Source organism: Scheffersomyces spartinae (genome assembly GCF_019049425.1).
Source record: "Scheffersomyces spartinae strain ARV_011 chromosome Unknown scaffold_4, whole genome shotgun sequence".
Lineage (NCBI taxonomy): Eukaryota > Fungi > Ascomycota > Pichiomycetes > Serinales > Debaryomycetaceae > Lizanozyma > Lizanozyma spartinae.
This window is the reverse complement of record NW_025065051.1, coordinates 111,355-123,094: the sequence shown is the minus strand read 5'-3', so window position 1 is coordinate 123,094 and position 11,740 is coordinate 111,355. Positions and strand designations below refer to the sequence as shown.

At 35.9% G+C, this 11,740-nt stretch overlaps 6 protein-coding genes and 2 non-coding genes across 8 annotated transcripts; 4 read left to right on the top strand and 4 right to left on the bottom strand.

The window, feature by feature from the left end:
* Positions 1 to 99: 99 nt before the first annotated feature.
* Positions 100 to 1,299, bottom strand: FAL1 (ATP-dependent RNA helicase; the record flags this gene model as incomplete). Its single annotated transcript, XM_043194384.1, has 1 exon — positions 100 to 1,299. One exon carries the CDS (start codon positions 1,297 to 1,299, stop codon positions 100 to 102), a length of 1,200 nt encoding a protein of 399 aa, XP_043050708.1.
* A 179-nt stretch (positions 1,300 to 1,478) lies between these two features.
* On the top strand, positions 1,479 to 2,138 carry KQ657_003684 (putative uridine kinase; the record flags this gene model as incomplete). The annotated part of the gene is made up of 1 exon (XM_043194383.1): positions 1,479 to 2,138. The coding sequence occupies one exon, from the start codon at positions 1,479 to 1,481 to the stop codon at positions 2,136 to 2,138; it is 660 nt and encodes a 219-aa protein (XP_043050707.1).
* A 21-nt stretch (positions 2,139 to 2,159) lies between these two features.
* KQ657_003683 (uncharacterized protein) lies at positions 2,160 to 6,491 on the bottom strand (the record flags this gene model as incomplete). The annotated part of the gene is made up of 1 exon (XM_043194382.1): positions 2,160 to 6,491. The coding sequence occupies one exon, from the start codon at positions 6,489 to 6,491 to the stop codon at positions 2,160 to 2,162; it is 4,332 nt and encodes a 1,443-aa protein (XP_043050706.1).
* Positions 6,492 to 6,809: 318 nt separating this feature from the next.
* RIM1 (Rim1p) lies at positions 6,810 to 7,217 on the bottom strand (the record flags this gene model as incomplete). Its single annotated transcript, XM_043194381.1, has 1 exon — positions 6,810 to 7,217. One exon carries the CDS (start codon positions 7,215 to 7,217, stop codon positions 6,810 to 6,812), a length of 408 nt encoding a protein of 135 aa, XP_043050705.1.
* Positions 7,218 to 8,063: 846 nt separating this feature from the next.
* On the top strand, positions 8,064 to 8,137 carry KQ657_003681. The gene has a single exon. It is a non-coding gene; the product is annotated as a tRNA-Asn (tRNA).
* Positions 8,138 to 8,156: 19 nt separating this feature from the next.
* On the top strand, positions 8,157 to 8,229 carry KQ657_003680. Its single transcript has one exon. It is a non-coding gene; the product is annotated as a tRNA-Thr (tRNA).
* A 100-nt stretch (positions 8,230 to 8,329) lies between these two features.
* On the bottom strand, positions 8,330 to 8,888 carry RIB4 (lumazine synthase; the record flags this gene model as incomplete). The annotated part of the gene is made up of 2 exons (XM_043194380.1): positions 8,330 to 8,781; positions 8,846 to 8,888. 2 exons carry the CDS (start codon positions 8,886 to 8,888, stop codon positions 8,330 to 8,332), a joined length of 495 nt encoding a protein of 164 aa, XP_043050704.1.
* Positions 8,889 to 9,820: 932 nt separating this feature from the next.
* Positions 9,821 to 10,591, top strand: KQ657_003678 (uncharacterized protein; the record flags this gene model as incomplete). Its single annotated transcript, XM_043194379.1, has 1 exon — positions 9,821 to 10,591. One exon carries the CDS (start codon positions 9,821 to 9,823, stop codon positions 10,589 to 10,591), a length of 771 nt encoding a protein of 256 aa, XP_043050703.1.
* Positions 10,592 to 11,740: the final 1,149 nt, after the last annotated feature.

The following is an 11,740-nucleotide window of genomic DNA, read 5'->3' as shown; positions in this document are numbered from 1 at the left end:
TCTGTATGTTCTACTGTCACTATAGTAGAATATAGAATATCTGCTGTCTGTTGTCTGTATGTTGCCTGTCTGTATACTGTATGGTCTATACTCTGTATATTACATTAGATCATTGATATTAGCAGGCATTTCCTTTATCTTAACCGAATAATACCGTTCAATCTCTCGAAGTCCCGAAACATCATCTTTGGTGATCAAGTTTATAGCAACCCCCTTCCGACCAAATCTACCGGATCTACCAATTCTATGGACGTAATTCTCCTTATCTAAAGGAAGATCGTAGTTGACTACCAACGACACTTGTTGAACATCAATCCCTCTGGCCCACACATCTGTTGAGATCAACACTCTTGAACTACCCGAACGGAAATCATTCATAATGGAGTCTCTTTCATTTTGTTTCATATCACCGTGCATTGAAGCTACCGTGAAGTTTTGTTTACGCATCTGCTCTGCTAACCAATTGACCTTAACCTTCGTGTTACAGAAGATGACTGCTTGGGTGATGGTCAACGAATCATACAAATCACAGAGTGTATCGAACTTCCAGTCTTCCTTTTCACATTGAATGTGGAACTGCTTGATCCCCTCCAATGTAACATCGTCACGCTTCACAAGGATTTTCACCGGGTCAGTGGTAAACTTATTGGTGAGTTCAAGAACTTCCCTTGACATAGTGGCACTAACAATGACAATTTGAACATTACTTGGTAAGAACTTGTAGATTTCATAGATTTGATCTTTGAACCCTTTAAGGAAAAGCTCATCTGCTTCATCCAATATTAACATTTTGACGTTTCTAATGTTTAAGTTCCGTCTTTTCACCATATCCAATACTCTTCCTGGGGTCCCACTAACAATTTGTTGGCCCTGCTTCAACTTCTTTAGGTCTTCTCCAAGTTGTGTTCCTCCAATACATGCATGGGTCTGAATATTCATATAGTTACCTAAATGTTTGACTACTCCTTGGATCTGAACGGCCAATTCTCTCGTGGGAGATAAGATTAATGCTTGACACTCTTTGGATTTGGACTCTATCACTTGCAAGATTCCTATGGAGAAGGTGGCTGTTTTCCCTGTTCCTGATTGGGCTTGTGCAATGGTATCTCTACCATTGATAATCTGCATGATGGCTCTGGATTGAATAGCCGATGGAGCCTCAAATCCATAACTGTAGATACCTTTGAGTAGGTCTGGTTTGAGTTTCATGCACTCAAATGTTGAATGCACTTTAATGTTCTTGCTTGACTTGTGACTGAACTGGAGTTCGTCATCCTGATCTCTATCAAACTGGTCCATAGTGGGAGTAACTATATGATTGACTGTATGACTGTCTGATTAACGGTCCTGCGAGAGCTCCTGACTGTAACGACTGTGTGAAATGACTTGATGTAATGCTATGTTATACATTTATTAAAATTTTCGATGCTCATCATCATCATCGTCATCTTCACCCAACTACTTCGGGCATCATCTTCATGACCAATAAATGTGTAGTGGTCCTCCTTGGTGGGGGTCATGCGGCAGGGAAGAAGTCGACGGCTAGTTTGCTCAAAGAGGAGCTACAGAAATTACAGAAATCAAATAAGCTAAACATCGTCAAGTTAGACTTGGAAGACTATAAGGTTGTTGATTCCTCCTCGTGCTCAACCAAACCATCCCGGTTCGACTTTGATGGAGTACGGAATTACATTCAAGCCAATTCAGAAAGTGAAGACTTCCAAACAGTATTCATCGTCTATGGCTTGTATGCCTTGTACAACAAAGAGCTTCGCAACATCTCCCATATGAGAGTGTTCATAGACAGTGATCTGGACACCAGGTTGATCCGGTGGATACGAAGAGATGTGCTTCAAAACAAGGTATCTACGTTGGAAGACATCTTATATGAATACATGGAGAAGTCTAGAGAGGAAATGAGCGAGTTCATCTTTCCCACAAAGGAATACGCTGACGTAGTCATGCCCAGAGGTCCAGAACCTCATGCGGTTTCCTTATTGGTGGATGGTATACTTCCTTATCTTTCAACCATAGATCTGAATTCACATACGCATACTTCTATCCCCTTGAGACCTATGGAACATTTCAATAAGGAGAAGTTTGATGGTCAAAAGGGAAGTTTCTATGAAATAAACTAACTGTATGTATAGGTATGTACTTTAAATATTATGCCCTTCGAGTCCAAGTATAGGGTCACTCTCTAATGAATACGAAGTCAATCCCCGGATCTTATCCCCAGATATAAGTTCTCTCAACATCTTATCCGTCTTATACCATTGCTGTATAAGATATAGCATTTCCTTCTTGAGGTAGTCTGTGAACTTGGGATACACTTCATAGGCATTCTGTTCAATCAACGATTTTATCACATGGTACAACTTGTCATAGTTGATACCAGATTTGATGAATAACTCAATGAGATATCCTTGAGGTGGTTTTTGTTGTGGGTCCTTGGTTTCAGCTTCCGCTTCGTGAATGGTTTTGGCTATCATCTTTATCAATTCGTCAATGGGGAATATCAAGTCACTTGACGATAATTTGGGAGATATAGAATGGAAGATCTTCTCAATAGAAACATAAAGTGCATCACGAGATCCAGCTTCCATGCTAACGAATTTATGGTAAATCTTTTCAAACAATAATGTCCATCTCTTTAGGATCTCATCCGAATTCTTGTAGTCAGATATCTTAAATACAAGTAAACTTAAGGCATAGTATCCCAAGGGATCAGTATAATCATTGAATAATTCACTGATTCCTAAAACTTTGAAACCCAAGGCATTTTCAGCAAGTTTTTTGTTTTCCACACTAATTCTTGAATCGTTCCTAATAGTAGTCAATATATCCAATTGAAGTGAAGCCACATCAAGTAACTCTTGAAGTTGTGTAGACAATTGAATCATCTTTTGTCTCAAATTAGGAGGACAGGTACAATTACAAAACCCATTAGCTCTAGACATATATTCAACACGACGATCCAATGTTAAATGGAATTCACTTACGGCCAATGAATAAAGAATTTGTCCTGCTGCAAAATAGTTCTCCCGTTTGGCATGGTATAACCATAATAAATCACTGCATATCAAATCCTTTTGAGCCTTCTCCTCTAAAAATGGTAAAATAAATGGTGTATTAATATCCAATAATCTTTCATTTGCACCTTGATTCATAAACCATTGATAGAAATCATATTGGAAAGCTCTATCATTTGAGGCAAAACATATTTGATACACCGTATCTCTTATTTCCACAAGCTCATTAATCCTAAGCTGATTATGTGTTTCATGGACTTGAATTGTCTTAACATCCACTCTTACCAATATATTAAAAACCATGTCGTATAATTGTTTCTTCTTCTTAGCATTTTCATTGGCCTTTGTAATGGCATTTGATGATTTTTGTAAATCACCATTAAATAATTCAGAGTTCACTGGAAGAACGATAGCTGGTAAAGTCCCAATTTTCAGTGCTAATTTAAGTAACAAATCAACAGCTCCAGTATAAAATTCCAAATCAAGCATGATGTTTATGGAATTCTCAATGTTTTCTAAAGTAAGTGAATCATATGCTTTTTCAAAGAGTTCAACAGCGTTCTTTAAAAACTTGATCTTCAACTCATTGTCTCTGTTACCAATATTCTTTGCTCTATTCAAATTCTCAATGGCCTTGAAAATATAAACATCATCAGCAGAGCAAAATGAGCCACAACGTCCCTTTAAGGAAGAAGCAATTAAATCAATAGAACCACCTTTCAAGATATTCTTATTAATTATGGAAGAAAGTAAATCTTTGATTAAATTTCTTACGTCTCTTCCAGGCAATAATAAATCCTTAAATGTCAACTGTAATAAGTTAACTTGGATATTAAGTGATAAAAACTTCATAATATCACTAAAGTTGGTTTCATTGGTCTCCATTTCTTCAATTAAAACCATAAGGAAACTCAAACCTTCTTTAATAGCTCCTAAAGACTTCAAAACTGAAGTAAATGCAATGTGTTCTGCCCTTATACAAACCTCTGCTGCAAACTTATTAGGATCAGAACTATAATTTGGTGTGTTCAAACCTTGAATCTTGCTTCCACTTTCAACAAAAAATTCAATCAACACAATGATTGATCCGATAAAAAACTCAATCTCTTTCTTATTAATGCCTAATCCTTTTATCAACAAATTATCATCGCTCACGGAGGAAAGTTCAAGTCTTCCATTAGAATCAATTTTAATATGCGGTAATGGAATAAATACCTTGCTATTCCAATAATCCCTGAAGATTCTTGATATCAACATACATGTACCATAAAATCTATCACTCAAAACGACCTGTTCAACTGTGGGATGTGAATCATTTTTGGCAATATTGACCATTTGATTATAGGGCAAAGTATGCTCGCCAACTTGTGCTGATGCCGGAGAATACTCTAAGAGTCTAGCATTATTCCCTAATGTTGCAAAATAAAACTTTGCTTGTTGCTTGTATAATTCAGTAGAATTCCCATACGAACATGCCAAATACAATAATGATGAGCATGCTTCTTCAAACCCGTTTTCACCAATAAATACTTCAAGGACCTCTTCATTGCAAGCCTTTAAAATTCTATCTGGAGTTCTATATTGATAAATGCTGATACCAAAATTGGTTAACACTGCAAATTGCAATGGGGCCTTTGTGTATTGACTGGCAAGAATATTGGCATATCCATTGGGGGTATTGGTCGCATTCATTGAAGGAGTTAATTGAACAATATCATGTATGAAAATGGCAGAGTTTTCATCCACTCTATCATTAATATTTAAAAATTCTGCATCTTCCACAACCTTGTTTGTCTTCTTCAAGATTCCATAATTTGTAGTGGAAACATACAACTTATCTGAGCCTTTCGTTCTTTTCACACAAATGAACACACCAGGACTTATAACCTTTCCAAGCTTTGTATTTTGTAATAAAGTTGACTGTTGTTGGTTTAAAACCATTTGAGAAAGGTATTGTTTATTCCTAGTAAAGGAATCTAATTCTGGATTTGCTTGAGGTAAATCCTTTGATGGAGGAAATTTAACTGTAACAACAGACATTTTCAATCCATAAGACGTTCCTAATGATTTCAGAAAATACGATGAAAATGAAGCAGAAGATCCCAACTTGAAAAAAATTCTAAAGCCATAATTGGTAACAGCAACAAGTTGAACGTTAGACGACTCTTCGGCTGAAACAGTGGTGATGGTCATTATACGAAACTTCAGAAACGCCTTGATATTTTGGGAATTCACAAACAATGAAGCAATTGCTTTGAATATTTCAGATGGAGAAATATGACTATGTTGAGTAAATTGTTCTTGACCCTTTGATAACTTGTAAGCACGTATGCAAGACTTATTTGATAAGGTATATAAGACATCTCTTTCGGAATCAACGACCAATTGAGAAATAAATTCTTGAACCTTTTGATTTTCCGGTTTATTTGTATTATTATTATTAGTATTAGTATTAGATGATGAATCAGTCGAAAAGAAATCAAAGCCAGATATCTTACTAATGGGAAGGACACTTGATATACCACTTTTGGTTAAACAAGTTTTATCACATTTATTCTTAATGAAACTTGACTTGTTAGTGTACTCTAATCTCCACACATTTACTCCATTGCCCTCTCCACTGAAATAAATTTCATTTGTTTTCAGATGAACTGCAAACTTATTAACGATTAATCCTTGAGTTGACACTGACAAATTGGGATTGAAAACCTCTAAAGAGTTGGTTGATTCATTATATTCGATTAAGAATATGTGAATGTCAGTTACAGTGGAAATAATAAGCAAATAGTTAACTTCCTTAACAAAAACTCCCTCCCTTGGTTTAACCAATTTAGCAGTTAAAATAGAATGCTTTAATTGATCAATAGTAAAAAATTGAGCACTTTCATTAAATGAAGATTGAGGTAACTTATAATTCCATAAAGTTAATTTATTATCAACAATTATCCAAGCTCTAGATATTTCAGGAAACATTCCAATTTTGGTGATACATTCTGTTGAATTGTATTCTTCAAAAAACTTATTGGGTAAATCAAGTTGTTTAATCTTTTCAAATCTTGATAATTCTCCTAATCCCTTTTCATAATCAAAAAAATAATGATCCAATCCAGCTCCAGACTTGTTTATGTGCTCATCGGAATAAATATCTGATGGAGTCATGGAATCTACTTTGGTCAAATCAGATATATATTTGGAAGCCAACTTTAAGGGTGGTAAATTGGCAAAATTGGAAACGTGGATCTTATAATTGACTTCACTAGATGCTTCCATATTTCTGAAAGTAAAATATCTTCTACTAGAAGAATCTTTGGAACTATCAACCATATTGTTGCCTTGTTCTTGAAATTGCAACCCATCGAATGCTGCATCAGACAAATGTAAAGTGGGGGCTATGAATTTGGAATCAGTCGATGTCTGTCCCAATTGGGAAGAATTCTTACTTGCTGTTAGTAACAGCATGATTCCCGATGTTCGATCAATGGGTAGTAGTAGTAATTGTAGATCACAGTCTTTGATTAGACTTGACTTGTGTTTATAATTGTTAAAATTTTTAAATATATTGGTTAGTGCACTTCATGAGTGCGCGCTACCGTTGAACAAATGTTATAACGTAAACTATGTTGTTTTATCTAAGTATTCACATGAGTATATGTGGTACATTTACAACAAAGAGTTAAGTGAAATCTTTATTCAGGGATAATACATATATGGAGATATCTCATAATAATACTAAGTAAAAAAACTGCCTTGTAATAATACAACACCGGTCAATGGACATTAATGACCTTCAGTATCTTCAGATTCTTCGAGTTTCTTTGGGAATCTAACAACGTCGAATCTGACTTGTTTCAAAGAAGTCAATGTGTGTTTGTTTTCACCTTCTTCATCCACAAGAACACGTTGTCTTACATCAGCTTCAACAAACAATTGAGCACCAGGTCTTAAGAACTTTTCAAAAGCAGAGATTTGTTTTTCATCAAAAACGCTAACGTTGAACCAATCGGTAGTCTTGTTATCTTCGCTTGAAGGGTCGTATTGGTTGACGGCCAATGAGTAGTTGATGAACTTTGTACCATTTTTGGTTTCTCTGAAGTTAACACTACCGACAGTTCCTAACAATTGCATTCTAGCGAAAGCATTGCGGGTGGCAGAGACCGAAAACGAACGAACAGCGGACTTCAACATTATTCCTCTCAATTGATTATGGTTGGTTAATGTATAGGGATGATGGACAATTGTTGTTTGGTTTTATTTGGGGATTGAGTTTGAATTTTGCCTCGCGCGTTCCGTAGTTACACAAACAGTCCCCATAATTCACCTCAGCCATACACTAATGCAATACTCCATAAAATCTTAATATAATAGTGAGTGTGAAATAAGATACTTTGGGCACTGAAATAATAAAGTTTAGAAATCAGTTGCATTTGAAGGTGAGGAAGTTGTAATAAGATTCATTGAGTGGAGCTGAGTCTTTTAGACATAATTGCTGGTATTTACATTGTGTATTTCGTTAAAAATAATCAGAAATTCTCAGGAATATAGGTCTTTGGAGGCTGCCACATACAAAAGTCTAGTATATGAACCGGTTTACTGCTTCTCTGTTTGATTTTTTTTTTTTTCGTTTTAATAATTTACACAATAGGGTTCCGTCTGAATATTGAAGGTTCTACAGTCAAAAAGCTTCAATAGTTAAGTTTTTGTGGTTTTTCAGTAATTTTCAGAAGCTCACATTATAATTTTCCTAGTCAGTAAAGTCGTCTTCAAAATAATAGAGAGATACTAGTTTATTAGAGTCTTCGAATGCCTTATTGAAATTATCTTAATAATTAGAAGAACTAAATTTGTTGAATTTAATCTACTATGTATGAAAGGTTCTCATTTTTTGAAAGAGACCGTATATTCGAAAACTACCTAGAATTATAGAATGCCTATTCATTCATAGAGGTTACCTGGATCCAAATTTTGAAGTTACTCCCGCACGCCACGTTGGTACATCTTGGCCGAAATCCCTCCTTGGCTGACATGAATTGGGACTCCGTGGCCAAGCTGGCTAAGGCGTAAGACTGTTAATCTTGAGATCGTGAGTTCGATCCTCACCGGGGTCGCATATTCTCCCATATTCAAGCCTTTATGGCCAAGTTGGTAAGGCACCTCACTAGTAATGAGGAGATCCTCAGTTCGAATCTGAGTGAAGGCATTATTTTTTTGGTATAGTTTCATTTTATGTATTAACTTTCTAAGTGGAGTATGTTAACATTGTAAATAGTTATATAAGAATTAAACCAAAATACAATTACCTATTTAAACTTGATAGCCATTTCTACAGCTGCTGCTCCCCAATCTTCACCATGATTGTGCATTTTACCTGGAATCAAACCTGCTCTGGCAAAGGCTTGTTCCTCAGTTAAACAAGTTAACACACCAAAGATAACTGGTATACCCAATTCGAAATTCAATTTCATTAATTGACGAGTAGTAGCATCACAAATGTATTCAAAGTGCATGGTAGAACCTTTAATAAGTACTCCAATAGGAATGATAGCATCTAAAGGCTTTCCCAATGCTTTTTGCTTATCCACAAATAATTTACTGCCATAAGGTAATTCAAAGGATCCAGGAACAGATTCAATAATAATATTTGATTCCTTAACACCGAACTCCTTCAAACGTTTAACTGCACCTTCTAATAATGCATCAATGATCTTTTTATTCCATCTTGCATGAATGATCCCAACTCTTAAGTCAGAGCCTTGAAACGATATTTGTTAGTAGCTATCAACAACACGTAGTAGTTCTTTCATTCCAACACATACCATCATATTCCAGGTCCAATTGACCTAATCCCTTGACTGCCATTGTTGTAGTGAATAGGAAGAAGTGAACATAATTACATTAGTCATGAGGTGAATATAAAATGTGGTTGAATGAATGTTCTTGACACAGTGCACGACCTATTCATATTGCGATTGAAATCTCCATACATAAAAAGAAAGACATCAATTCAATGGAAAAATTTTTAACAACTACTTCTTTCTTCTTAAAAGTTTATATTCTTGTTGTACATTATTGTCTGCTTTTAAACAGATTAAATTATTACTACAACAATGGTTTGATAAAACTCTACGATCAGATATTTTTAATGGTATGTTTGAGTTCTTAATAAGCTACAGGTTTATGAAATGTTAAAGTGATGATACAAATTTTATTGCATAGTTCAACTGAATTTTGTATGTTGATAAAAACTTCCATCTTAATAGTCTTTCACCCCTATCTGATATTTTAACCAACCGTTTACCTGTTGTTATTTGACTTGGGAATTGTCACTAACATTAGTTATAGCAATGGAATCGAACTTATTCCAAGTGCGCAGTTTACATTACTGGTTGTTGAGTCACCATCAATAAGTCGTACTGTTTGTAATTGTAGTGGCGTAATTGGTTGTATCTACTAAACAGTATGTGTCCATTTACTAGTATGTTGTACTGTACTTGTGGTAGCACTACACACCTTATACGTCTCACTACCTTATGAGATCTTCCCTACGCGCTACCAGTATCCCTACATATAGAGCTTCTCCTTATCGGATATCAAATGACTGACCCTAATCGGAATGGGGAATGGGGATGCCACAACTCAACAAATCACGTTTGACTTACGGATTTCTTAAAGCCGTGCTTAAGTATATTCATACACTGTTTATTACTATATTAAAGTACTGTATTGTTTCATTAGTGTATTGTTACTGTCATCTATTACTGCTAGCTGCTATAGTTATTTTTTAGTATATCATGGCACAACATCAAGGGACTTCGTTCCATTATAAGCTTTTCACATACCCCAATCCGAAGCCACAACAGGAATCGGGTCAACAGAACTCATTACTGGTGCTTGACCAAGAATATGACTTGAAGGAATCCAATAGCATATTGTCTGATGATCAATCACTGTATGTGTTGTTCCAGCCACTATCAACAGCAGGAAGTGTAACCAACACACAACAAAGTGCTCATGAATCAGATATACTTTCTTTGACTACAAGCAATAATACGCCGAGAGGAACCAGCGAAGCTGCAGCAGATGCCGTTGCAGGTGCTACCGTTGCACTTGTTGGTGGTGAAGAATCAGAGTTTAGTAGACACACCATTACTACTACCCAAGATACACTTTCATCCAAGATTGAGAACTGGAATGAATCTTCTTACCAACAGGATGAAATCGTTGACGATAACATTGCCAGTTGGGATCTCGATGAAGGATTATCGACCCCCAAATACTTTGATCGTGCATTTTATGGTGATGATTTATTTAAACACATGAGTAAAGTTGATTTCTCCAAGTTTATTAAAATTCATCAACAGAATAAGTTGGCTTTGAATCCTAAAATGGACCAAATGATGTGGAAATATTTACAGGATAGTCGATCTCCTCAACCTTATATGAGTTTGAAAACAATGGATTACTTGAGTACATTCAAGACATTGGAGACGAGCGATACCAATACTACTAATTCACTATTACTTTGTGGAGGTTCAAATCAATGGAGTGATCATATGGGATAAAATGGATATGATAAGGACGGTTATTATTGGTTGGTTAGTTGGTTGGTTGGTTTTATTTTATAGTAGAATAATAATAATAATAATAATAATAAAATAGGTATATACCGTAGGTATTTTACCACCATATAAATAACATGATCATATCTTGGACCGTTCCGCATCAATCTCATTCACTTTGGAAGGTCCCGGTTCATCTATGTCCAACCAGCTATTCCGAAAAAAACAGCAAAGAAAGTCAGAACAGTCCAAACGGCTGTTACTTTTAAGCATATAGGCATATTGGCTCCTCCTGCTCCTGATCTAATGAGCCCCGCAGTAGCAAGAAAGGTGCAACGACACTCTTTAACGATTACGCATGCTGCTAGAACTGAAGCGGCAACAAAGAAACCTGAAAAGAAAGCTGCCGCAAACTGCCCTGAACTTACCAAGAGAACCATGGCTAAATAGTTAGCATTCCGATATCATTATGGAAAATATCTTGAACAATAGAACAGTTTTCTGTTGGTAATTTGGTGTACGTAGGTCGTGTAATATTCAATATTTGGGTGGTTGTAATTGAATGGACCTTGAGTATGACTGGCTCTGGTGGTACTTGTTTTAGCTCGAATGAATTGCCGTAGTACTTTCTCAATTTATATTCCAATTTCTCTCATTCTTCTTCGTCGTTTATCCCCTATGTTTCACTCTCCTTGTTTTCAACCTCCTTTATTATCACCACTTGGTCTTATCTGGTTTAACACATCCCCTTCTTTTGCCACCAGATTCCTTAGTCATCATTATCCCATCCTTACGTCTTTTGTATGTATCAGAAATTGGCACCCTTTGCAACCACATCTACCAATTTCAGAAACAACTTTGGGAATGATTTATCACGTTTAATCATCATCCTCTAGCTTATCCTTCTCATTCTCTTCCAATGGTGGCATTTAAGCCTACTCTGACAGTTACTCCATATCCTGTTCACGTCGTAGCATTTAGCTAAACTCATTATTGAGTTGTTGTACTGATGATCACAATAGTAGACTAGTAATAATAATAGTTGTAAATATTTCATGTAATTTCGTAAGACTTTCTATAACGACAATTAATCAACCGATTCTGGCAATCTCTGGGTTGTACCGTTTATCATTGTAGCTACCTCCCACCAGT